We start from the raw sequence: 26,187 nt of genomic DNA on the forward strand, positions 1-26,187 counted from the left end.
TAAAGGCGTGCCTCTCCAGGGCAGGCTAAGAAAGCACATCTCAAGTCTTACACGTTTTTTTATCTGCCACTTCAAGGACAGCTTACATTCTTATCTAAGCTTCAAATTGCTCACTGAATGAAGACTTGCAAACTGAAGTCTGCTTGGTTTGTGTAATGCCTATGTGGCACAGCTAATTCACCATTAGAGCATATACTTCAAGTGTTTTTGAATGATGATGTTAAAGTTTACCTGGGACCATGGATGAAGCTTAGAAATCTTTTTTGTTGTAATGTGCTTATTGCTACTGTATTTGACCATTGATATGTGTACATCTGAGCAGTTTTTCATTTGCATAATATAACTTTTCAAGTATAATTGATTTGGCACAGGGATGGGTGTGGTATGTACATTCATCCTTATATATCAGGAACTTTTAGATAATGAAATACAAAGCCATAAAGAGTAATAAACCTGCAATCATCAAAAGCAACAAACAAGCTGCTTAGTTATCAGAGGTCAGATACCTGGTTCAACTCTATGTACTTTCCAGACCTGTCTCATCTGTATGAACAATAGGCAGCTTGTCATCTTAGAGATCCTCACTTTCCGTTTTGAAATTATATCATCCTTTTTTTTTAATTTAATTTTTTGAGACAAGATTTCTCTACATAGTTCTGGCTATCCTGGAACTATCTATGTATTCCAGACTGGTGTCAAACTCACAGAGTTCCACCTGCCTCTGCCTTTAAAGTTTTGGGATTAAAGGTGTGGGTCACCATTCCTAAATTGGTTCCATTCTTACTTGTTTGAAAATTAGGTTTTGAAGCCAAGCGGTGGTGGCTCATACCTTTAATTCCAGGTAGAGGCAGGCAGATCTCTGAATTCAAGGCAAGGCCAGCCTGGTCTACAAGAGCTAGTTCCAGGACAGGCTCCAAAGCTACACAGAGAAACCCTGTCTCAGAAAAAAAAAAAAAAAAAAAAAAAAAAAAAAAAACAACAACAACAACAAGAGCAACTGAAAAAGGAAAATTAGGTTTTGAGGCAGTGATTCAAAGTCTTCTTGCCTAATACTACCCAGTCTTGAACAGTAATTCCTGGGCAATTCAATTTTTTTTTCTATAAATCATTATTTAAGCTAATGAAGACAGGATATAGGGGGGAAATAAACTACAAAGAACTGTTTGTAGTGTACTCTTGGACTTATGAAGAATATTTAGTAACTTCTCTTTGTTTGGAATTCTTTTCTCTTAAACTAATGTAGAAAAAAAAAGTATTTGGCCTGATACTTAGATGTGATCTATTCTGGAGTCCAATAACTTTTTGATATGAGAATATGACTCAGGAGTCAGGAGCCTGCTTACTAAACTGTAGTGTTTGCAAGCTTTTTCAAAGTCCAGAACTGACCTATTATTGATTTCCAGTGGGAAAAGTATTTTCCCCTTAATGTTACCTAAATTCTGGCTAAGGTTATAGATCACTGTAGTCATCTCTCTGTCCTGTCCCCCCTTATCATCATGTCCATGTCCCCTTCTTGTTTTCAACTTGTCCCTAGATGTATGCATATTTGTGTTTGTATGAGTTCTTACACACACATTATATGGGCTGAGCGGGTTTTTCTCAAGTTACTATCAAAGGGACCTATGACCGCAGGCCTTTTAGAAACAAACTCCTGTGCTTTGGGGTTTAGGTCTCTGCCATCTTTGGGTTTGCTGCTCCACTTACTTTCTCACATGGGGCGGAGGGGATGACACAACTGTGACCATAAGTCTGTGTTGGGGGCAGGTGGGACTTAAATCTCCCTTTAATGAGGAACTACTCTGTGGAGTAGGGATGGAGCTGCAAGAGAATTTAACCATATTAACTGCCAGGACACTTTCCAGAATGTGAGCATTAGTTATCACTCGCTTAACACTCATCTTGTGGATCACAATGCCTCCAGTAGCTGGAGCGATCCAACAAACCATTCGGACTGGCTATGATTGGACACATAGGAGAGCTACCAGAGTGCACAGCAAAGACAATAATAGGATTTCAAGGAGAAAATGGTCAGCTGAAGTTTCTGTTGTCTTTGAAGTCAGAGCTGTAATCACTGTTGAGCTGAAGGAAAACTGCAGGAGATTGAATAAATGAAAGAGGAAGAAGCAAAACTCTGAAACAATTACTCAAAAGTGAAGTGGTGACTGGAACATTCTTTCACTCTTCTCGCCTTGCTGCTCAAGTGTGAGGACTGAGTTCGGATCCCCAGCACCCATGTAAAAAGTTATGATGTGCACCTAGAATTTCAGCGCTGGAATGAGGGAGACAGGAGGATCCTTGAAGTTTTTTTTTTTTTTTGTTTTTGTTTTTTTGTTTTTTTGTTTTTTTTTCTGAATCACTGAGCTTCAAACTCAGTGAGAGACCATGTCTCAGGAAGTTAGTTGAATGGGCAACTGAGGAAGGCTCCTGATGTCGTGATGTCGACTTCTTACCTCCATCCACATGCTTACACATGTCCATGTATACATACACTGTACACACTCACACAACAAGAAGTAGTGAGCCAGGCCCAGTGGCACAAACCTGAGGTCCCAGCTACCCAGGAGGCTGAGGCAGGAGACTCTGGTTTCAAGGCCTACGTGAGCTAGAGTGAGCAAGGCGAGGCTGGGCAACTTAGGGTGCTCCATCTCAAAATAAAGAATAAAAAGAGGGCTGGAGATAGAGCTTGGTGGCAGTATTTGCTTAGCATGCCTGAGGCCCTAGGTTCAATCCCAGTACCACAAGGGAGATGTTTCTGTGGTCTTAAGAGGAAATGAGGGAGAAGGATTTTCAAGAGTGGGAGGATTGGGAGAGCAGAGAGGAAGATGTTAAAGGAGAATTGATATTATTCTTGTGAAGGGCAGCTGGTAAAGTGCTTGAATTAAGCCCCTTTGCTGGCTTAAGCATGCAGAATATGCCCTGAGATCACTCAGAAGTTGGAAAAGGGCATGAAGATGGACTTGGAACTGTGGAGAAGTTAGTAGTTTGAGCAGTAGGAAGAGAGCAAAGGGAGTAGCATGGACCAGGACCAGTATGCCCTGGGTGTGGCCTCAACATCCACATGGTAGTTACAGATCCGTGGGCTGGTACTGTGCCTCTTGAGTCTTAGTACCTGCTGTATGAGAGTGTTGTAAGGATTAGAGAACATATTTATAACATGTCCTCTGTGCCTGTCACATTGACTGGGAATGCAGTAATGCCCCAAACTCTTATGTACAGCTCTCAGAATTACTTTCATTTCTGTGTAAAACTCTTCTGCTGTTTTTGGTCTTACTGCCACTTTCCAAAGGGGACAATCTCTGCTTCTCTTGTCTAAATTAGCTATCTCCCCTGCCTCCCATTTGTCATAGCACATTTATCACACTGTTTGTGTGATTGTGTGGCTTTGTCTCTTCCACTAGACATTCAGTATCCAACATTCTTGAATGAATGGATGCCTGGAACATAATAGACCAAGAAACGTTTATTTTCTTGCAGATTTTACAGGTCAGGAATTCAAAAGTAGCATTACTGCATTGTTACGTGGTTCTGATTCAGTTTCTCTTATGAGGCTGCAGTGGAAACACTGGCTATGGCTGAAGTAGTTTTTAGACCAGCTAAAGCCAGAGGATACACACTTCCACAGTGGTTTAAAAGCCTGTGCACAGTGTCAGCTTTTGGCTGACCCTCTGTTCCTCCTCCAGCTGAAGGCTAACCCCTTTAGAGCACAGTGTGTGTGTGTGTGTGTGTGTGTGTGTGTGTGTGAGAGAGAGAGAGAGAGAGAGACAGACAGAGAGAGAGAGCAAGGCATGGGCACAGTGCTCTTTCTAACTATCTTTAAAAGATAGTGGTTTTAAAAGAAGCCACACCATCATATCACATACCACTCTTCATCCTATCTTCTTGGCTACATAGTTTAGCCCTGAGTAGTGCAGGAAGAAACGGCAAAGTATGAGAGCCCAAAGGTGAGTGTCATAGAAGGACATTGTAAAGGTTGTCTGTGTAGGTGCTGTACAGAGTCCCTGGCAGAGTTGATGTGAATGAGTAAAGCAGTAGTGATGATGTAGGAACATGCAGTGAGGTGAATGAGTAAAGCAGCTAATGTAGGAGCATGCAGTCAAGATTGCTGACTGTGTGGGTTCTTCCTCCTAATGGCACAGGAACAGATGTTGGGTTATTTAGGGATTAACAAGACATGGCAAGGGAAATCGTGACATCAAGATGGGTGAGACTATAACTTAGTTCAACACCCAACATTTAGCTTGCATGGTGATTTGACAGTGAATACTGTGAGTCTTTGCTGCACGTGGAATGTGACTTCCTCTTGACAGTGGTTCCACTGGCCCTGAGGACATCTTAAGAGGTAATTCATTGTGCCTTGCTGTATGTCAGGTGCTCTGCTGTGTGGTTTCAGCACAGTTTGTTGCATTAGTCTTCACAATTAGCCTGAAGTTAATCACCACTGCTTAGATAGAAACTCTAGCTTTACCCCAAGGATCACAGCTCACAGATTGTGAGTCAGGGATCCGAACTTAGGCCTTGACACACAGGGTCTCATGACTTGCATTCATTGTGTCACCTTGCACTGTTACACTGTGTGATTGAGTGGGGACACTATCACCTGACAATAGTTAAGCTAGGACAAAGTTATGCACACAATATGATTTTACCTCTATCATAGGAAAAAAAGGAGAACTACAACAAATTTGAAGTTTTTTCTTCATTTAACTTTTTGCTGATTTTTCAAATGTTCTAGAAACAGGTGTTAGACTCAGAAATAGAAGTTAAAGAAGCAATTTCATCCTGAAAGTTGACATGTGAATTTGTAATCTAGAAATTATTTGTGTTCCATAAATTTTCTCTTTCCCTCTCCTCTCTCTTCCCTCCCTCCATCCTTCTCTCCCTCTCTATTACACTATGGCTAAGAACTTTGAAATGAATCAGCATGTATTCTGCAATCAGGAATTTCTGTAGACAGTCATTACGTTGAGTGAGTGGCATTTGTCCTCTGTTCAGTTTGCCTGCAGCAAGTCTGAGTACTTGTAAACATGTAGCAAAGTTATGCTTGCCTCGAGGGTCAAAGGCCAATTGTGAACTAAGTACAACATTCTAGAAAAAAACAATTTTAAAGAAGTATATAGTATAAATATTGAACAGTAATACAAATTATCCTGGTATAATCTACAAGATCTTTTTTTTTAAACTACTGTGTGAATGACCACACTTCTTACCTAACAATGTGAATAGAAGAATTAGCATATTCTGATGGATCCATGCTTCTACTTAGTATCTGTGTCTCTTGCCAAGAAACACCAATAAATTAGTTTTGGAAGAGCGTGTGTGTTCTCCCTGAGTGTGACAATTATTAATGTTGGTATTATATCAAAAAGCTTTTTAAAAACTAGTTGCAGATTGATTTTCTTCCCTCTTCATCTTGAACCTACTTGGTCTTGGTCCTTTGGTAGCAATCTGCTCTGGCTGTCTTTCTGAAGCACTCCCTGAATACCCTCTTCTGTTACCTTCCACTACCACAGTTCTTGGGCTTCCTTCCTTTCTTACGAGCCTTCTCTCTCCCATATGGTCTCTCTTGGTATACATTTTGCTGTAGGACTCAGTCCTGGGAGTTCTTTCTCCCTGTTTGCAGTTGCTCTGCAGGAGATCTTACCTAGTTTCTGTAGATTTCAACACTGCATGTGCTGTGACTTCTAGACCTATTTGCTGAACCTCTGCTCTGAGCTCTAGCTTCAAGTATCCATTTGTTAATTTGACAATAAAAACAGATAGGTAATGAACATTTTGAATCAGCACATTCAAAAAGCCATATATGGGAGGGGGAAATCCATTGTTTTTCCTTCACCTCACAGCTTACTCCAATCTTGCTTTTCTGTTGCTCAAGCAAGCAACTACTATCCTACTCAGTTGCTCAAGCAAGCAAGCATTGTCTGACTTGTGTGTTTCCTCACCCTCTGTATTCCTACAAAAGTCCTTTGGTTCTACCTGTCAGTTATATCTCAAGTCTGACATTCCTCCTGGCCACTATCTCTCCTAAATTCCTGCCTGGTTTTTTTTTTTTTTTTTTTTCTACTGCTACCCTTGCTCTCCCTAGCTAGAGTTGTCCTTTCACCAATTGTATTTAGTTGTAATGGTTAGACCCTCTAGTGGCTAACCTCATCTTTAGAGTAGGAAATAAGAATTTTAGTATGGTTTACAACTGCATCAGCTGGCCTTGCTGATTATCTAATTCATTATCTAACCTCATTATCTAATTCATTACCTATTAATGAATTAGATTAACCAGCCAGAGTGACTTCCAGGCTCTTCCCGAACTGCAGCTCACTCGTTCTTGCCCTTTGGTCTTCGCCTTGGTTTTCTCACCTGTCCTGCTTTTTCAATTGAACTTGTTCCTCATGTTTCACTGTTTCTCTGTGATGCACAGTCTAGTTACACCGTTATCATCACCTTTCTTCTCTGTGGACATGTGGGCTCTCTAAGGTAGAATTGCACTGTTACCAGTGTTCACGGGGATAAGAGACCTGCTCCAGCTCCTACCCAGGGTTCCAAAGGTGAAATGTTTCTCAGGGGGAAAAGAGGGGTAAAAGATTTCTATAGTAACTTCACACACAATCTGAGAGCCATGTTCTTTATTTCATGTGCTTTTTATTGTTCTGTTTCTACCCTGATAGTCTTGCCCTACTTCCAACTTCTCCATGTTTCTTCATTTAGCTCTTCTATTCTAAAATCTCTTCTCCTTCAGGAGTCTTGAAGTGATAAAGAAGTTTCTATCTTTGGTCAAAAGTACATTCCTAGAGGAAGCGATAAGCTGAGCCATTTACCATGACAACACAAGGGTCCAAGGCCATAGGAGCAAAACCATGACAGACAGGGAAGGGCACAGTGCCCAGTGGCAACTTTAAGACACAGATCTATTGTCAGTAGACTGGCAGGTGAAGAATTAGCATGCTTTTCTTAGTGACCTTGGTAGACATTTGTGACTCTGACCTTGTGGGAACTGTAAAGTTTTCTTTTTACAAAAAATCCTTTAGTCTAGTTTGAACTTGCTCTGAGGTGAAAGTGTGCAGTAGTCTGAACAAGAGAACAAGGCAGGCTGTTAAGAGTTAACACTAGTTAATGCCTGCTGTATTTCTCATGGCTCCTGACATAGAACAGTACCTAAGATACAGCCAGTGCTTACAAAGGTAGAGTAGATGAATGAGTCTACAGTTTCCTGAAACAGCTATAGGATTCTATGGTAAGTTGAGCATCCCATTCTGTGGTGGAATTTTCTATGACCTAGGTCCAGCTGTAGATGCTGTATGCCTTCCTATAACCTTCTTCTTCCAACTTTTATACAACTGTCTACCACATGCAGTCCTATATTCCCTATCTTGTATGTTGTTAGATCCTGTTCATTTTTCCTCTTCATGTTACTTCTTTTTTATGTGCATGTCTATGTATGGCCCGTGCATATAAGTGCAGGTAGCAGAAAAGGGCATCATATGCCCTAGAGCTGGAGTTATAAGAGCTTGTAAGCTTCCCAACGTAAGAGCTGAGAACCAAACTCAGATCCTCTTCAGGAGCAGTATATACTCATAATTGCTGAGCCGTCTTTCTTGCTCTCATGTTGCTTCTTAAATCCAAGCCTCTTCTACCTTGGTTGAAAATTTTATTAGCTCTTACTACTTAAATATAGCAATTTCCTTGTCTCATTCAATGTTACTAATATATCCACATTATTATCAGATGGAATTCTTTAATTTATACATGTTTATCAATTTATATCTTATAGCATATCATAGAACATTATACTTACTTATTTTGCAATAGTGGATGCTCAGAGAATGTTGAATGAAGAGTCCTTTCTGAAAAATAGAACTGGTGGGGTTTGTGATGATTTTGATCATAGAGGCTGCAGTTATTGAACATAATTTATGTATTTATAACCTCCCATTCCCATTTTTTAAAGGAGTTTGTTGCTGTTCTTGTTTTAATCAACCATTTCAGTGATTGGGGATACATAGTGTACTCCTAGCTCATTCAGTTCCACAGCAGAGTTCGCAACGCTGGTTTAACAGAATTAAAATAATATTTGTGAGTAATATTTGTGCTTTTGGTTTAAAATGTTCCCTTTTTTTTTTTTTTTTTTTTTTTTTTTTAGCTAAAGTCTCCAGGGATTGTTGAATTGCTGCGGAGTTTGAGGCAGAAGCTGAAGTTCCCATTCCATGGATCCCTTGGGTGCACCTTCCCAGTTTGTGGATGTGGACACCCTGCTAAGCTGGGGTGACTCGTATAAAGATGAATTAAACTCCTATGAGAGCACAGCTGCGACATTCCAGGAGGACATCATCAGATCGCCTTTTCTTTATAATCAGGACATTAATGGAAAAGTGATTCTTTGGTAACTTTTTCATTATATCTTACTGTATGAATTCTCATTATTTTCCTTTAAGGCTCTTTTATTCAAGTTCTAGCATTATTGAAATACTGCTTTTACACATACAGCCTTATTGGGATATAATTATCATACAATAAACTGTACAGATTTAAAAGGAACAGCTTAAATGTTATGTTACTGTATGTGTGGAACTGTGAAGACCTCCCCACAGTTAAGACAATGATAGTCCCATTTGGGCATTTCAAATACATGAAATTTCCACAGTAAAATATGCGAGATTTTTGAACATAGTATAATGTTTTCACTGTAGTGTAAAGTACTACTTTTTTCTTTCTTTTTATGGCTCAATATTACTCCATGTTTGCACACTAAGAGCACACTTCTCAGCTCACTAGTTGATGGACAGTTAAGTTGTTTATATTCTTTTGGCTATTATGACTAATGCTATTTCTAAACTTTTTAAGCCGACTATTTTCAACTGTATAAGTGTTACATTACAATTAAGGAAATATAGCAAGGGGCAAATGTATGACATGATTGCTTTGTGAATTGTGGGGCTGGAGCAAGTTACAATAAAGCTCTAAGGTGCCAGATTGATTTGAGTCAGGCATTTTCTCCTGTTTCCACTTTTCTGCTATTACTTGACTTGTGAATTAGCAAAGCTGATATTGCAGAAATACAAGGTTTAGAACTAGGCCAGTTCTCTCCCTCGTCTTTCCCACAACTGCTTTTTCTTGGTCCCTCAGGAAAGGAGATGTGGCATTACTGAACTGTACAGCCATTGTGAACACCAGCAATGAAAGTCTCACAGATAAGAATCCCGTGTCAGAGAGTATCTTCATGCTTGCGGGGCCAGACTTGAAGGAGGACCTACAGAAACTTAAAGGTGACTGGATGCTCTTAGGCATGTTATTGTTAGGGAATACTTTGATGTCTTCTACCACGAAGAAGTCTGTTGGGTGTTTTTGGAGAAAAGTATGTATAGAAAGCTGATTTTCTGTTGCTGAAACCAGTGGCCTTTGCAATCCCCAAGGTACATGAAAAGCTGGGCCCTAAGATTTCACAAGCAGTGCAACTCATCAGTCATATGCTGAATTTTAAAATGACAGGCTAGCTCGCTTTCAACTTGATACAGGCTAGAGTTACCTAAGAGGAGGGAGCCTCAATTAAGAAAATGCTTTCATAAAACTGGGCTGTACTCAAGTCTATATGACATTTTCTTAATTAGTGATTGATATGGGAGAGCCCAGTTCATTGTGGGTGGGGCTACACCTGGGCTGGTGATCCTGGTTTCTTTAAGAAAGCAGGCTGAGCCACCCATGAGGAGCAAGCCAGTAAGCAGAGACCATGGAGTACTAGAAGGGCTGAAAAAGACTTTAATCAAAACTATAACAAGATGTCATAAAAACAAAGGGAAATTAGAAAAGATCTTTAAGAAAATACTGAAAAGTTCTTTGATAAAAGTAACAGAGAAGCTAATCTGGAAAAACCCCATATGGGGTATGCAGGCACATGCATACTCAGATGAGACTTAAAAATACAGATAGTGGAAAAGCTAACATGATTTTACACATAATATATCACTCTTAAATGTAATGTTTACCTATAAAAACCAAAACCCAGAATTTAACAGACTATTTGGCAGTTGTTAGTGCTTAACTGGGGTTGGTTTTTTAACTCTGCCCTGTACTGGTGTGTAACTGGAGACTGGTGTCACTGCTCAGTCCCAGTCTTCTCATCTCTCAAGTCAACATAGTCCTGGTAACCCTGCCTCAGTTCTTGGCACATAGCAAAAATTTAGTAAATAATTTTGATGAGAAAAAGTAGTATCACAAGTAGTATCACACAAACCAGTTGGTATAGTGGATATCAAGTCTGTTACTGCAGGTACCACTAATAAACTAATGCACAGACCAAATAGCATGGTGGACCTCAGGTATGATAGGGAGACATCAGGGTCTGTTGCTTCTGATGCTGCCAGTTAGTTTTTGCTTGACTTGTTTGAAGGACCAGTACCAACCTGAAGAAGTTATCAGTGGCTGCCGTGACACTGTCCCCTTTTCACATTTATTAAATTAGTTAGATTACAGGTTATGACTTACCAGCCTTATGATAGAAAACGAGGGGCAGATATCAAATGAACTGGCTGGAAATATAAGCCAAAAAAACAAAAATTGATAGATACTAATATTATAGCTTACAGTAAATTTAGACTGCTAGACAGGGTCAGGCCAGGGGAGGAGTTGGTTTGACAGTCTTTCTTGCACATTTGAAGTACTTGCTGTCACTAGAATAACATGTCTTCCATTCTGTTTTTTATTCAGAAAACTTTAGAGTTAGCACATTCTTCTTCCTTACTCTTCCCATGAAGTCTGCCATCAGGTCAGAAATTGATTGTGGCTCTGTTTCTCTTCATTACTTCTCCCTCCCCCCCTCCCTGCCGTCTGGTCCCCTACACTTGTTCATTGTAAAATCCATTGTCCACATACTAACTGGTTTTCACATAGCAAACTATGAACCCAACTTCAAACCATTTAGCGATCCCCCAGAGTCCTCGCGCTAGTTTCCAGTACCTGCAAGCACTCTCTCCTCTGTCTGCAATCTCATCCCACACTTGCTTTTGCCTGAAAAACTCAGCACCTGAACCCAGAAGAGCCCTGCTCACCACTTGCTGTCTGAAGGTTGCCTCTGGTTTGTCTTTTGGTCACCCTTCCTCTCTGCTGTTAACTCTCATCTTGCCTGACATCTATTGCCTCTGCAATACACAGATTCCTTTTCCTTCAGAAAGGCCCTTCATTCCATAGAATGTTCTCTTAGCCTGCAAGGCGATGCCTCTCCCCTAACCATGTTGTAGTGCTATGGATTGTTACTTCACAGTAACAATACACAGTATATAGGATGCTGTCCTGAGTAAAGGGTAAACTACTTGTAGGCGGGAAATGCCCAGTGAAGATAACAGCATCATTTTCCTTAAGTAGCTGAGAAATGAAATCCCCAAGGATTTTAATTGAATAGACTTAAAGCTAGTACTCTTACACTGCCTTGTTGAGAACAAATTGTCAGTGCTAAGAGAGGCTGTGCTAAGAGACCCCTGGGGTAGACCATGTGTCTTTTATTATAATTATAGTACTACCTTCAGAGTAATAAACTGGGGCATGCCTAAAAGAAAAATTATCAGCATGTGAGGCATTAGGAGGCACATTCCTGAATAGTTCAAATAACTAGAATTAGCATAGAGAATTTGGAGGAAACACTAGTTATTCTCGAGTACTCAAAGATTTTTTTGAACAGAGAAGGTGATGGCTATTGTGTTGCTGGCATTCCTAGTATATAAAATTATGTTGCAATTTAGCTAGAAGTTTTTTTTTTTTCCCCTAAGAAATAGAGCTTTCTAGAGATGAGTCATGTAAGATTGCGTAGCCATATAGCTAGCCTATTCCAAATCAATATGACTGTCACACTTTGAAAAGTTGTATGAATTGTCATTTATTTTCCATTATAAAGAATTAGAACATCTAGATTCACCAGGCTGCTTATTCCAGCTCAGAGCACATAGCCAGAGCCAGAGAAGCTGGTTGAAGCCTGAGCATGCACTGTGAGGAGATGCTGAGTTGTTGTCTGCCTGCTTTCTTACTCAGTACTGGAGTGTGAATTTGCAGGGGTGGGGATATGTGTACCACATTTTTGCTTGCTGTTTTCTGATTAGCACTCTTTGCTGCAAGAATTCCGCAGCCTCTGTGCTTCATTATTGTGGGGTTAGGACTTGCAGGGAAGTGCACTTGAAATGTTGCCTAATCATCTTTGGTAACCCAGATACTTGATGCTCCTTAGCAGAACATGGAGCCAAGGACAGATGTCACACTGGACAGAACTAGACCAGAGGTAACTGTATTTAGTGAATTGTGTTTATTTCTCAAATTTTAAAAATAAATGCTTTCTAGATGATGTTTGTTTAAATATTTATATCAATATTCAGCTTTCAAGCTTTGGAGTAGAAGAAACTTAGGCTAGAACAAACACAAAAGATAGAGTTAGAATAGCTCTGTATGTCATTATCTCTGGCAACCAGAATTCTTAGAAACAGTGAAAGAAAACTGTTATCCCAGAAGCAAGATACTCACATTTCAACTTCTCTCTTTCTTTCCTCTTTTTTGGGGGACAGGTTCTCATGTACCCCAGGCTGGCTCTGAACACTACCCCTTTTGCCTCTACCTCCCAGTGTTGGTATTACACATGTACCACCAGGCCCAGCTTGTTCTTTTTTTAAACTCTGATGTGAGAAATCTCCACAACAAACTAAATATGTGTTTGTCTGTCACCTACTTTTAAAATTCATGATAATATGCTTCTTTTAACTAGTAATCTTTTAAAAGCTCTATATATGAATTATAAAAAAATAATATGCATACAAGCTAAAGTAACTAAAGCCACGATATTCCCTCTACTAAGATATTACCACTTCTGGCTCATTCTTTACATAGTATGAAGGTATACACATATTCTTAGAGAAATTACATATATACTGCTCTCAAAATTGTATTATATACAGTGTCTTCTTAAGAATATGCATTCTTCAGTTTAGGAATTAGATTTAATAATCAGGCTGTAGGTAACATTTCCAGTTGCCCAGAAATGTCCTTTAAGTTATTTTATCAAAACCTTGTATTCCATCAGAAGCACATATTACTCTGGCTTTTATGTAGTTGATTTCTGGGTTTAATCCAGCTCAGCTTCTTCTTACAATACTGACATGTGGAGTGAACTCACCCAGTTGTTTTCCAAGCTGTCCTGGCTCTTTTATTTTTACTTATGGTACTAGTTAGTCTGTCTCTTCACACCTTCTATAAGGTGCCATGGTCATGGTGCCTTGTCTTAGTAATTTAAAAGTAGGTAAGACACCCACCCAGTCTTCAAAATAGAGTGTAATAGCTGGCTCAAATAGATGACAAGTGAATTTTTTCTGGTTTTCTTGTGTTTTAAAATTCTGTGCATACAGTGTTCTGTGTATCAGTGTATATAGTTTTCAGAGTCTATAGAATTTATAGAAAATAACACCAGGCGTTGGTGGCACACACCTCTAATCCTAGCACTGGGGAGGCAGAGGCAGGCAGATCTCTGTGAGTTCGAGGCCAGCCCGGTCTACAGAGCTAGTTCCAGGACAGCCAGAGCAATACAGAGAAATCCTGTCTTGAAGAAACCCCCCAAAAAGAGAATTTATAGAAAACAATATCTAATTCTTGTGCTTTAGGGCAAGTCCTTGCCACTGTGTAAGTACGGTACTTGGTTCACCTTCTTTTCCTAGCTGTTTGCTGAATTTCCTCTCTTGGCTGTTTTTCCATTTCCTGTTGACTTCTTATTGAGGAAATGAAACCTTCCTCTACTCCATCACATAGAAAGCTCTCATTTCTCCTTTGCCACATTTCTAAACTGCTGTCACAGTTTACATTACATCAGTATTCCATATTAGCATTGTGATCATACAAAATGTTCACAACTAGTAAACAAGTAGATTCTTATTCTCTTTGTACCTTTTCCCTCCATGAAGTTATTAATTGACTTGATTTTATGGAAATAGTTTTTCTACATCTGCCTCTGGTTCATCCTTGACATTAATACCATTGTAAACCTCCTCTTAGTGAAAGTCAGATCAGTTTTTCTTCTAATCTTTTTTTTTCCTTGACAGGGTTCACTTGGAACTTTCCACTGGGCCCTTTCTCTCTAAACTGCTCTGTGCCTACTGCCCTGACAGAGTTTCACACCCTCCTAGGACATCACTTGTCTACCATTAGATGCTGTGTTTTCTATTTTCATGCTTGCTTCTATTTTCATGCTTGATTGGAATTTGGCTGAAAGTCTAATTCTAGTTTGGAAATTGTTTTCTAAAAATTTGAAGGTATTCTTTGCTCTATTGTTTTACTACTTGTCACGAATGTTAGATTCCAGACCGAGTTACTGTTCAGGTTCCAATCCCTACAGCCCCTCCTTAACCTCACAGACAGGTACCCCATGGAGAGCATTGTCTGAATCCCCAGCTAACCCACCATACTTCCAGGTAATCACTTGGGGAAAGGAGTTTATAAGCTGGGACACAGCAAAGGGCCACCTATGGTTCTTGGTGACCACATGTCCCCTTGCTCTCTTCACTGTCATTTGCCAGGGAATTTGAGAGCCTGGCTAAAGGTTTGTATTGAAACCTACCTCCTTCCTCAGAGACCCGTCAGAAGACACTCTGACTCTGCTGTGTGGACCTGATTCCTCCCAGGAGTCCTGCCATGCTGTTGTCTGTCTGCCAATGGTGTATAACTCTTGCAATAAACTTTCACCCCAGTCCATTTTAATGCCATCTTCGAGTCTCAAAATCGAAGGGCTTCAGAGATGGTTCAGTGGTAAGAGCACTTGCTGCTGTTGCCAAGAGCTCTAGTTTGGTTTCCAGCGCTGGCATGGTGGTCACAACCATTTGTAACCCTAGTTCCATAGGGTCTTTCCCTCTCTTCTGTGGGCACTGCATGCATGTAGTTCATAGGCAGGCAAAACACATAATAGAAAAAAATAAATAAAGCAATCTTTCAGTTAGAGAAATCTGATGATATTCTTATTTCAAATTATTTGTGTGCTACCACTTTGTTTCTGGTATGCTGGTACCACTATGATCCCATCTTTATTTCTGAGGTGCTGAAGTTTCATGAGTTATTTTTGTGTGGCTTGTATATTCTGTTTGCCACTCTAGTTTCAGACTTCCAGATCCAAGAACCAGAAGACTTAAATTTCTGTTGATTATAAACCACTTTGTTAGCAACTTGAATGTATTAAGCAGCTAAGCGTTTTGACCCATGCATGTAGTTCCAGTACTCAGGAGGAGGAGATGGAGGAATCTGAGTTTGAAGCCAGCTTGGGCTATATATAATAAGATGAGCCAGTACAGGCTACACAAGACACCACTTTAAAACAAAACAAAACAGGTAAACACATGCACACATGTTCCTTGTGTGGATTGATAGAGGCGAAAAGAAAGACAGGCATCTCCAGAAGCAGAAGTGTTCTTTAATCAGAATGGCGGAAGGGCTGCAGTCTCTCTGTGCATGATTAAGACTGCACACATGTCCTGGGGGGTCTTGTGGTTTTATAGTACAGAATAGGGGGTACTTTGGAGATAGAAGAGTCTAGAAGTGGTAGATAGTAGCAGTAGAAGTGGTAGGTAGCTTCCACAGATGTTACCAGTCACTCACCTTCCTGTCCTGGAAGCCTCAGTCCACGTCGGACTGTTAGGTCATTGACTCATCACTCCTTGTTAGTGTCTCAGTTTCTCCTCCTCAAACAGCAGCATCTCAAGATCACTAGGGTGTGAGGAGTGTGTTGCTAAGTTCTGGGAAATCTCTTGCTTTGCTTTGCTTCCATATTTCTCTCTATGAAAATATCTTATTGCACCTTGTACATTCTTGTTTTTTCTTGCAATTTTTTTGTTCTGCATCTCCAGAGAATAACCTCCATTTCTATTGTGTCAGTGGTAAAGAAATCACAACCTTGCTGTGCTGACTCTGAGAAGGGTTGTTGTTACGAGTAAGGTTTTTCCTGCCAGCCTAGACCCACTGAGGCACCAGCCCCAAATAACACACAGAGACTCTGTATTAGCTATAATGCTGTTGGCCAGTTACTAGTTTCTTATCAGCTAGCTCTGTTTTAATTATTAATCCATTTCTATTAATCTAAGTATTTCCACGTGGTCTCATCTTTCTGGAGAGTGGGCCCGGACCTCTGTTCTCTCCAGTCTCTACCTATTGACTCTTCCTTACTACTCCTCGAATCCTCCTTGTTTCCTAGTCCTGCCTATCTTGCTTTCCTATTGACCAACAGTGCTTTATTCATTAACCAGTATGAGAAACATATTTACAGAATGACATCTCCCATCATCTCTTTTCTGTCTAAATAAAAAGAAGGGTTTTAACCTTAACATAGCAAAATATATCACACAACAGTTATCAAATAAGAATCACAGTTAACAATATTTAGTTCATTAACATTTAGTAAGATTTAAGAAAATATTCCATCATCTATTCTATCTTTGTAAGTCTAAAGTCCTATATGTAATTTATCTTTAATCCTGACTAAGGAAACTAGAACCATAACTATCTGTCTTCAACTCCTTCAAAGACCACAGAAAGATAGTATATAAACTCTAGAAATGACAGAGACAACTCACTGCCTGGTCAGTCACCCAGAGTTCTTCTGTAATCTTCCATCTTCAGCCCATAGGCCATAGTGTGTCTGGCAGACTCTTCAGCAAAGCTGGAAACTTTAAACTGTCTTCTTGTATTGGCAGTTTGCCAGTCACTTTTCTCTGTGTCCTGCAGACTGCCTGGCAGACTCTTCCATGAAGCAGGAACTCTGTAGTCACTTTTCTGTGGGTCCTGCATGTCCAGTTTATACAGCATAAAGTCAAACACTCCAAACAAGAGCAGTATCTTGTCCAAATGGCTAGTATTGCCATATTAGAAGTAAACTTCATAACACGTTTCTTTGATGTCCATCTTCCTTTCTGACGCAGGTGGTGTTGTCAGGAGCATTTATGTCTCATTGTCAAGAAAAACCCTAAACCATTTTAAATGCCATATTCTGTAGGTCTTTGAAAGGTTTGAAGAATGCCTATCTATCTCAAATACATCTCTATGTATCTAGAAAATCTAACTAACTTAACTCTAAGCTTTGACTATCATAGGTAATTATCTATAATCTGTACTACATTATACATTACATTTCTAAATGAGCTATATAGACACAATACCTAAACAAAAGGAGAAATATACTTATCACAAGATTGACCTTAAATTTGTATCAATGAATGAAAATCCATTCCAAAACAAAGTATTCATATCTATATCGTAATCCCCTTTTTACTTTTAAAAAGATATTGGTTGTGATCATTAACCATTTATAACCAACCCCATTTAAATGAAAACAAACATTTATAAACAATATTTGGGAATTTGGGCGTTGTTCTTTCCAAACTGCTTCCTGCTGATAGGGGGCGCTGTCATGGGGATCCTAAGAAGATCCAGAAATCCTGGCTGTAGTCTGATAGTTTTCTCTCCTTTGCTAATCCTGTTACCCATAGTCAGTTGACTTTCCCCTTGCTGTCCTGCCTCACTGCCTTGAGAACAGAAGGAACAGACATGGATGTTAGTATTCAGCCCTGTTTTTAAGTGACATTCCTCACAGTTCTTAATCCGTTGTTTTATGCTTTGCATATTTGTGTTTTTCTAATACTTACAAGATTTTTATGTGTCCCTGTTGTTTCCAGGTTGCCGAACAGGTGAAGCAAAATTGACGAAAGGCTTTAACCTAGCTGCTCGGTTCATCATTCACACAGTGGGACCCAAGTATAAAAACCGCTATCGCACTGCTGCAGAGAGTTCCCTGTACAGCTGTTACAGAAATGTGCTTCAGCTGGCAAAGTATGGCCTGTTCCCCCACACACTGCTAATGATGAAACCTCACTGTGGAAATCAAACTTTGAAGGGCTCAGATACTATCTCTCGAAGAATATGGTTAAATTTTATGTTGATATTATTATCAAATAATACAGTTAACTTGTAAATTTATTGGTGGGGTGGGAGAGATGCAGACTTGCATTTTGAGATTACCTGTGGATAATATATGTCAATAAATGTTTTAGTATAACTTTTATCTTATTGCAGAGAACAGTCTATGTCTTCTGTGGGCTTCTGTGTCATCAATTCTGCAAAACGAGGTTACCCTCTAGAGGACGCCACACACATTGCACTTCGTAAGTAACACAGGAGTGCCACACATAAACTAGGTTCTAAAGTTTTGATTATTAGATAAAGTTACAACCATTCTGAGAGACTTTGCATTGATAGATTACAGAGTTCTTAATTGAATTTCTCAGGGTAGTGTAATTTATACCTGTGCATAGAGACTTATAAGACATGCTCATTAAGTTTGAAAATGATAGCAGTCTACAAAGTACGACTAATGCAATGGACAATTGAGTCAAAATAAGAATAATCTTTAAAAAAAAGAAAAAAATCAAAAGAGAGAATAATCTTAACAGATTGTAAAAATGAAGCAAAATAAATTCTTAATATATATGCATAGCATTTTTCTATTTAGAAAGCAACTTTCACAAGGGCTTCTTTAATATAAAACTGTGTGTTTAGTTTTAAAAATCACTGAGCCCACAGTGTTGTATGTGGTATAAAAGTAGTGTTGTGTTGGCCTCGGGGTATAGGTCAGTGGTAGTGTATGTGCTTAGGATATGTGGATCTCTGGGTTCAGTTCCCAGAAATAAAATCTAGTACTCAGTTTGAGAGTCCATGACCTCAGTGTACTCCATACATTTTAGGTCACTGCTCACAAGACACTGACAAATAAGGACAAGTCACTTGAAGCATCAGTGGTATGCTTTTTTGCAGAAATGATGCCCATGTTCAGATACCTGAAGGGCTGTCACAGTGCTTCAATACATTTTTTTGAGCGATGGTCCTTTATAGAGTTTGGGATATCATCATAATCTATATTGCACATCCATCAAAGAATTAGTCTAAAATAGTGTTCAGAAATACAGACTTTAAAAGCTGTCCTGAGAACTTTACGGATCCTTGGGAAGGTAACAAAGGTGATAGGTAAGCATTGTAACTGTAGACATTACAAGGGAGGAGCTTTGGTTTCTTTGAGATAGAATTGTAGTTTAGTGAGGTTCTTATCACTAGGAACACTGATATAGCACCTGTACACCCTCCTTAAATACTATTATGTGAATTCTCTATGTACATTATTCTGGGTAAATGGTCCAGAGTGTTGCTTCACTGCATAGTAATACCACAGGGCACCGACAGTTTTAAGAATAATTTACAATAACAGATAATCAATAGTGGAAAGATAGGTTTTATTAATTAATTAATTAATTTATTTATTTATTTATTTATTTTTGGTTTCTCTATGTAGTTCTGTAGGCCAGACTGGCCTCAAAGAACTCACAGAAATTTGCCTGCCTCTGCCTCCTGAGTGCTGGGATTAAAGACATGTGCCACCACCACCTGGCTAGGGAGATGGGTCTTTAATAAAACAACTTCTAGGAATGTAACTGGCAGAAAGGAAGCATATACATCTTAAAAGTGACCAAGTCAAATTGTATAAGGGCCATTTCACGTAGACCTTAAATATTGTAAAATTATAGAACATTTTATTCAAAGCAAAGCAAATATACAGACAATAGTATACTTTCTGAAATTTAAAAATAATGGCTTATATACACTTATAGTATATCCATTCTAAAAATTAATCTGTTAACATAATACATCTTCCAAATCAAGAACTTTCTTGCTTATAAACTATTAGCAAAATTTTTATACAAAAACCTGATATCCTCTTAATCAGTATACCAAAATATTTTATATACTATCTTTTTTCCTTTGTTCATGTATAATTAAGTTTTTGAAAACCAAAACACCAATATTGAATTAAAATTATTAGGTTATTCAATAAGAATTTGAGTTACTATTCTGCTGTACTCTATCCTATACAAGGGGATACAGCAGTAAGAAAAGAAGCCCATGATGTTTGTACTTATCTTCCATGCTTCCATACTGGAAGTATTAATGTCCTGGGTATCACTTTCACTAGTTAAAGAGTCTCCATAAGTGTGAAGTATGTGATATCCTATTTGGATGCCAAGTACAGTGCACAGATTGACTAGAAAAAAACCAGTGTAGGCTGCCATGCTAAAATCCTTGAATCATGGATCAATCTTGTCCTTTTTCCTGGAAGAATTCTTTTTCTAAATGAGCACTATTGAGAGGATTTGACTTGATTACTACTTGGCATTTTCTCTTCCATAGGGAACATGCAGTACTACATTAAGGGAGAATTTCATACTGGTGTCAAAATTTATGTAATGTAAATGGTATAGAAGAAATTTCCTCTTAGGAAGAAGCTATTTTAAGGAGAAGGAATGAAAGTAGACTGGAAGGAAAAGTGGGAAACAGATTTGCAGTTGCAGTTCATTATTCCTTTCTCAACAAATGAGTCTACTGTAGTAGATTCGTGGACTGCATTACTTACCAAGGCAGGCCATGAATTATCAATGTAGTTATTAGTTACTTTTGAATGAGCACATATTCTGCTAGACTTCAGTTAATGTAATGTTATAAAATACACTTGGCCTTAAATAGGTCCACAGTCTAGCTGTAATATAGAAAGATGCTCAAAAAATCAGAGGCTTTCCAACTTACCTTGGGACTATGTATCTCCTTAAACCTATTGTAAACTTGAAAACTCTTGCATTGAACTTGAGCCAGGTGGGTGCAGCAGAGTCTATGTAGAGGAATGCAGGGAAGAGTAGAGTTCTACACAAAGATAACTTAAGACCAGGCCTTGAAAAATGATGGGGAATTCAGAAGAGAGTGGATGAACGAACGATGTGTTCTGGTCAGAACTAACCTACCACCCAGATGGGACATCATAGAACTGTAGTGACAATAGAAGATGTGTGGAAGGAGCAATTGGAAATAGGACTTATGAAACTGGTTGACCGTGGGGATTGAAGCAGAGGAAAAGAGAATGCCAAATGAAAGTCAGGGGCCAGCAAGATAACTCAGCAAGTGAAGGTGTTTGCTGCCAAGCCTGATTACCTGAGTTCAACCCTGGAAGCCGAAGGAAGGACAGAACTACTATAAGTTGTCCTCTAAGCTGTGCATGCACACCATGATGCACACATGCAGTAAACAGATAAATATTTTGTTGTTTTTAAACTTATGAAGCTAAAGAGAAGGCTCAGAGGTTAAAAGCACTTGCTGTTTTTGCAAAGGACCTGGGTTCAGTTCCCAGCAGCTGTAGGGCAACTCACAACCATGTGTAACTCCAGTTTTATGGGGCTCCATACCTGTTTCTTGCCTGTTGGGGTACCAGGCACACAGGTGGTAGATATATATATATATATATATATATATATATATATATATATATATATATATATACACACACACACACACACACACACACACACACACACACACACACACGCAGACAAATGATCTTATGCATAAACTAAATATTTTTAAAAGTAAGCAAATCAAGGATTCTGGTTTGAGTAACTACTTTCCTGTTGGTATGTAACTGAGGTAAGGAATCTGAGGAAGAAGATGGGAGCTATACTCACTGTATTTGAGGTCTCTGTGGTTACCTAGGTAAAGATGCTCAATAAGCAGTAAGTAATTCAGTTCTTTAGCTCAGAAAGATTGTTCAATTTGGGGGCATTAGCCTTTGACATTAAGTTTACTTAACAAATTACTGAGCTATGGAGAATATGTTTATCAAGAAAACAAAAAATATGGGCATTTTTAGAAGGTAGTGGTGTGAGCCTAAAGGACCAAAGCCAGATTTAAGGTTGGGCCAATTGGGTCTTGATAGAGAAAATCAGGATGGGATAGAGATAAGAAAAAGATAACTTGAGCTGGGCCTTGGTGGTACATGCCTTTAATCCCACCATTTGGGGAGTGGGAGGAGGCAGAGGCCAGCCTGGTCTACAGAGCTAGTTCTAGGACAGGTTCCAAAACAATACAGAGAACCCCTGTCTCGAAAAACCAAGAAAGAAAAAGATAGCTCAGCTTTGGTTTTGTGAGTGGGAAGTGGGCTGAGTGACAGGCACATGTACGGCTGTAACTGGTGAATAGAAAGGCACTATGCTTTCCATTTGCGATAGATCATTCTGGCCAAAGGGAGGCCCCAGGGAAATAAAGAACATGCTGGATAAGGGAGAGTGGTCTGACTCAGCATCTCCTATAGCCAGCCACCGTCACAGTCACAGAACTGGGGCAGCAAGAACAATAAAGCCCCTGCCATGTACCTTAGGGCCAGTGGAGGGCTGAGAACAGAGGACACACCATAAAGGGACCTGAAAAATGTCTGCTACAGCCGCTCTGAAGGACAGTGCATCAGGCTTTGAGAGGGAATGTGGCAGGATTTTCTGAAGGGGATAATTGAGCAGCGGCTGATGAAGTGAAGGGGAGCCCATTACAGAATTAACAGAAAGAGCTGGGTTTTGACACTGAATGTCTTTCCATTTTTCTTCCTTAGGTACTGTGAGGCGGTTCCTAGAGATCCATGGAGAAACCATTGAAAAAGTAGTATTTGCTGTCTCTGAACTCGAAGAGGTATTTTACTAATTATTTTACCCAGTTTGAGTCTTAATTCTACTCATTTGCCTTTATCTAGTCATCATCTGTTCACTGACTCTGAATGATTTAAATAAATTTGTAGAAGTGGGACTTATGCTCATTTATTGAAAAATGATTTTGATGGAAACTAAAAATCAAGTCTAGAAGGAACCCACCCTGTTTGACTGTGAACCAGGCTGTACTGGCTGCCACTTTTCCGGCCTCTGCCTCTAGTTCTGAAATACAGGCGTGCACTACCAATCTGGAAAGAGAGTTGGAGTCACAGTTTACTGCTTTCTTTAGTGAAATGGCACAGGGTAGTTCCGCCTGCTGCCTGCGCTAGCACTCAGAGTGGTACTTTATAACCTGAGTGCTGGGTTCCCAGGTTTCAGCCACCTAGCTGCTCTGCTGATGAGGCTTCTCCCTTTGCTTGACTAAATGCAGGGGTAAACAAGCCTATGGCACAGGTTGGCAGGTTTATGTCTGCTTGTGTCTGGGGGTTTTCATTAAACTAGATCCATTTTAAAAAGTTGGAGCTTTGTTTTAGAGCTTCTGATATGTTTGTGTCCTTCAGCGGTCACTTAGCTTCTCAGGGCTTTGCTAACATAGGGAAGTAGAGGAGCAGAAGTGGGATTGGTTGGTTTGCAGAGGCAAGACGTATTCCCAAGTAAATGAATACTGATTGTAGGAGTAAGAAAGCCCAGGGAAGGGCAGTGTTCCCTAGCTAGTAAGCTTTTTAAGATGGGAAATTGGGAAATCATGAAATACAGATTTAAGAGAAAAAAAAAAAAAAAAAAAAGCACGGTTAGTACTCATTTCTTAAAAAATGATATATAGACAACCAGTATAAAGAAACTTCACAACATTGGCCATTATGGAAATGCAAGCCAAAACCATAATGAGATGCCAAAAGTTAGTTACAGTATAATACAACAGATTCTTAAGTTTTTATAGATTGAACTCAGATGGCCAGGTCTGCACAGCAAACACATTGACAAGCTGAGCCTAACGCTGACCCCTTTTGTATTTGTTTGCTCATTTCTGAATTTTTTGAGACAAAGGTATCTTTGTGTATCCCTAATTGGCCTGGAACTCACTATATAGACCAAGCTAGCCTCAAACTCACAGGTTTGCCTGTCTCTACCTCCCAAATGTGAAGATTAAAGGCATGTGCGCTACCATACCCAGCCTATCTGGATTTTAGGTACAAATCTAGTTCAGGCTTCTGTTTAGGAAATGTTATAGTTCTGTGTATAATATTGATTTCATGAATGGTTTCATTGATCAGTACTCAATTCCATGACTTTTGTATTATCATTCTTTTAGTCCTTTTAAAAGATTTATTCGTTTTATATTTATGTGTATGGAGATGTAATTATGTAACTTTATTGCATTCAAGTGTAGATACCCATGTAGACTAGAAGAAGGTGTTGGTCTCCTGGAACTAGAGTTAGAGATGGTTGTGAGCATGGAATAGAACCTGGAAGAATTGCGAGTGCCCACCTCCTCTAACCGTCCCTTGAGACCCCGAAGCTTGGAATAGTTGATAAGTAATGCTGAGCAATGGTACAGTAATCCCTAGGATGCAGAAGCAGCAGTGCTCCCGCAAACCTGAATCCTACCAGCACACAGCACCTTGATGGCTCTGCTGCTGGAAAAGGGCCTGCACTTATGGAAGTCATCAGATTCAGAAGACCTTATCCATTCTTCATTTTAGCACATTGAGGTTACTTGATGAATTTTTAGGTTACCATACAAAGTTTCATCTCCATTGCCTTTGCTACTTTTTAAAAATTAGGCGTGTGTATGAATTTTATTGTAGAGGAAGCTGGGGGAATGTCTGTGTGAGAATCAGATGACCTTCAGGCTCTCCTCCACCATGTAGGCACCAAGACTCAAACTCAGGTCACCAGATTTGGTGGCCTTTATCTATGAAGCCATCTGATGGACTCCTTATTTCCTTTTGTAAAGTAAAATTTATCTTTTTTGTTGACTTCTGAGTGAAAACTATCAGTCCTTCAGATATAGTTAGAAATGGTTTTGAGGGGGTTGTTTGTTTAAGAAAACTGAAAAACTACACTAAGCTTGGGTAAATAGCACCTATGCTGCTGAAAGTCTAGTAAAAACAGTGGAGTGTGAACAGGAGTGGCAGACTTACACATTCCAGATATGCTGACCCCGAGCAGGGTGGTCATTGCCTTTGACTTGACCAGTGGATCATTTCTTCATGTCTAATGTAAGGAGTGAATGAGGCTCTCAGACAGCACTCTGAGCATAGGGAGTGGCGAGACTTCACAGCATGTAGAGAGGGCAGTAACTGCTCAGGCTACTTTCCTGTGTCACTGTTTTTCACAGAATGCCTTACTTTTCTGACACAGGCTACTTACCAAAAGCTGCTACCTCTGTACTTCCCAAGGTCATTAAGGGAGGAGAGCCAGTCATTGCCGTACCTACCTGCAGATATCGGAAATGCAGACGGGGAGCCTGTGGTGCCTGAGCGGCAGATTAGAATAAGCGAGAAGCCTGGTGCTTCAGAAGGTGAGTGCTGGAATTCTAACTTCTTAATTAGTATACAAATTACCGGTTCCCTATGACATTTTATACATACAGTATTTACTTTGTTATATTAATTATCCCTCATTCCTCTCTCTTGTTCTCCTGCTGGTCCCTTCTCTCGAAGTGTTCCACCCCTGAGTGCACTTACATCTGTATAAAATCTAGATTCCACATAGAGGAAAAGCCATGTGATGTTTGTCTTTTGACACCTGACTTATTTTGCTTAGCCTAATGATCCTGCAGATCACAATTTCTTCATTGTTTATGGCTGAGTAAAGCTCTGGTGAGCGTGTGTACGTCTGTATCCCATTTTATCCATTATCTCTTACAACTATCTGGGCTGATCCCCTATCTTGACTGTTGTGAATGATGGACATGGATAAGCAGATGCCTCTGGTATGTCTACCAGTTCTTTGGGTTTACCTCAGGAACGATATGGTTAAGTCATGTAGCAATTCTATTTTTAGCTTTTTAGGGAACTTTCATAATGATTTTCATAGTAGCTGCACTAATCTATATTCCTACAGGCAATGTATAATGGTTCAGCGTTTGCTTTTCTTAATTTTCTTCTTCAGGAAGCTAGGGTACTGATAGAACACCAGCCAGCAAAGATGCAGGGCTTGTATTTGGGGATTCACAGGTGGGCATAATAACATCTCAGCTGAGTGGAGTTTCTAGGCTCATGAAGAACTGTTGAAACAGTAATTGAGTATATTACCACCTTAAATTTTCAAGTTTTGAGCGGTTTTAACAATGTCCTCTAAAAGCCACAGTTAACATTAAATAGTAAGATAAGAATACTGTAGCCATGTTATTTCTTTAGGTTATTTACTCATATAAGTTGAAAGTTTATTGGCAGAGAGTATGGTAGAATGGGAGCCTTTCTGAATCTATCCCTAAGAAGCTTCTATCAACCTTCACCTATATAAGACCATAAACCTGTTAGATGGAAACATGCCTCACACATTTAGTGCTGGGCCTGATAATGAAATTGGCTTAGGGAATAGATTAGTCACTTTGATTTTATTATTTCAGGACATCAGATTTCTAAATGTTATTTCAGAATCATAATCTTAACCCTGGGTTTGAGGG

General features: G+C 39.5%; 1 protein-coding gene across 3 annotated transcripts in view; it reads left to right on the forward strand.

Annotated features, from left to right (window-relative positions):
- Gdap2 (ganglioside induced differentiation associated protein 2) overlaps positions 1–26,187 on the forward strand; it is a 50,150-nt gene that overhangs the window by 1,343 nt on the left and 22,620 nt on the right. For 2 of the 3 annotated variants that reach the window (XM_051198761.1, XM_051198759.1), the window contains exons 2-7: positions 8,132–8,371; positions 9,115–9,254; positions 17,664–17,817; positions 18,061–18,149; positions 22,460–22,536; positions 24,918–25,077. In XM_051198761.1, coding sequence (XP_051054718.1) covers positions 8,196–8,371; positions 9,115–9,254; positions 17,664–17,817; positions 18,061–18,149; positions 22,460–22,536; positions 24,918–25,077 — 796 coding nt within the window. In that variant the 5' untranslated portion in view covers positions 8,132–8,195. Of the gene's footprint in view, positions 1–3,398; positions 3,484–8,131; positions 8,372–9,114; positions 9,255–17,663; positions 17,818–18,060; positions 18,150–22,459; positions 22,537–24,917; positions 25,078–26,187 lie in introns of all 3 variants that reach the window. The other variant, XM_051198760.1, reaches the window with a different exon arrangement.

This window comes from Phodopus roborovskii, unplaced genomic scaffold (assembly GCF_943737965.1).
Source record: "Phodopus roborovskii unplaced genomic scaffold, PHOROB, whole genome shotgun sequence".
NCBI lineage: Eukaryota > Metazoa > Chordata > Mammalia > Rodentia > Cricetidae > Phodopus > Phodopus roborovskii.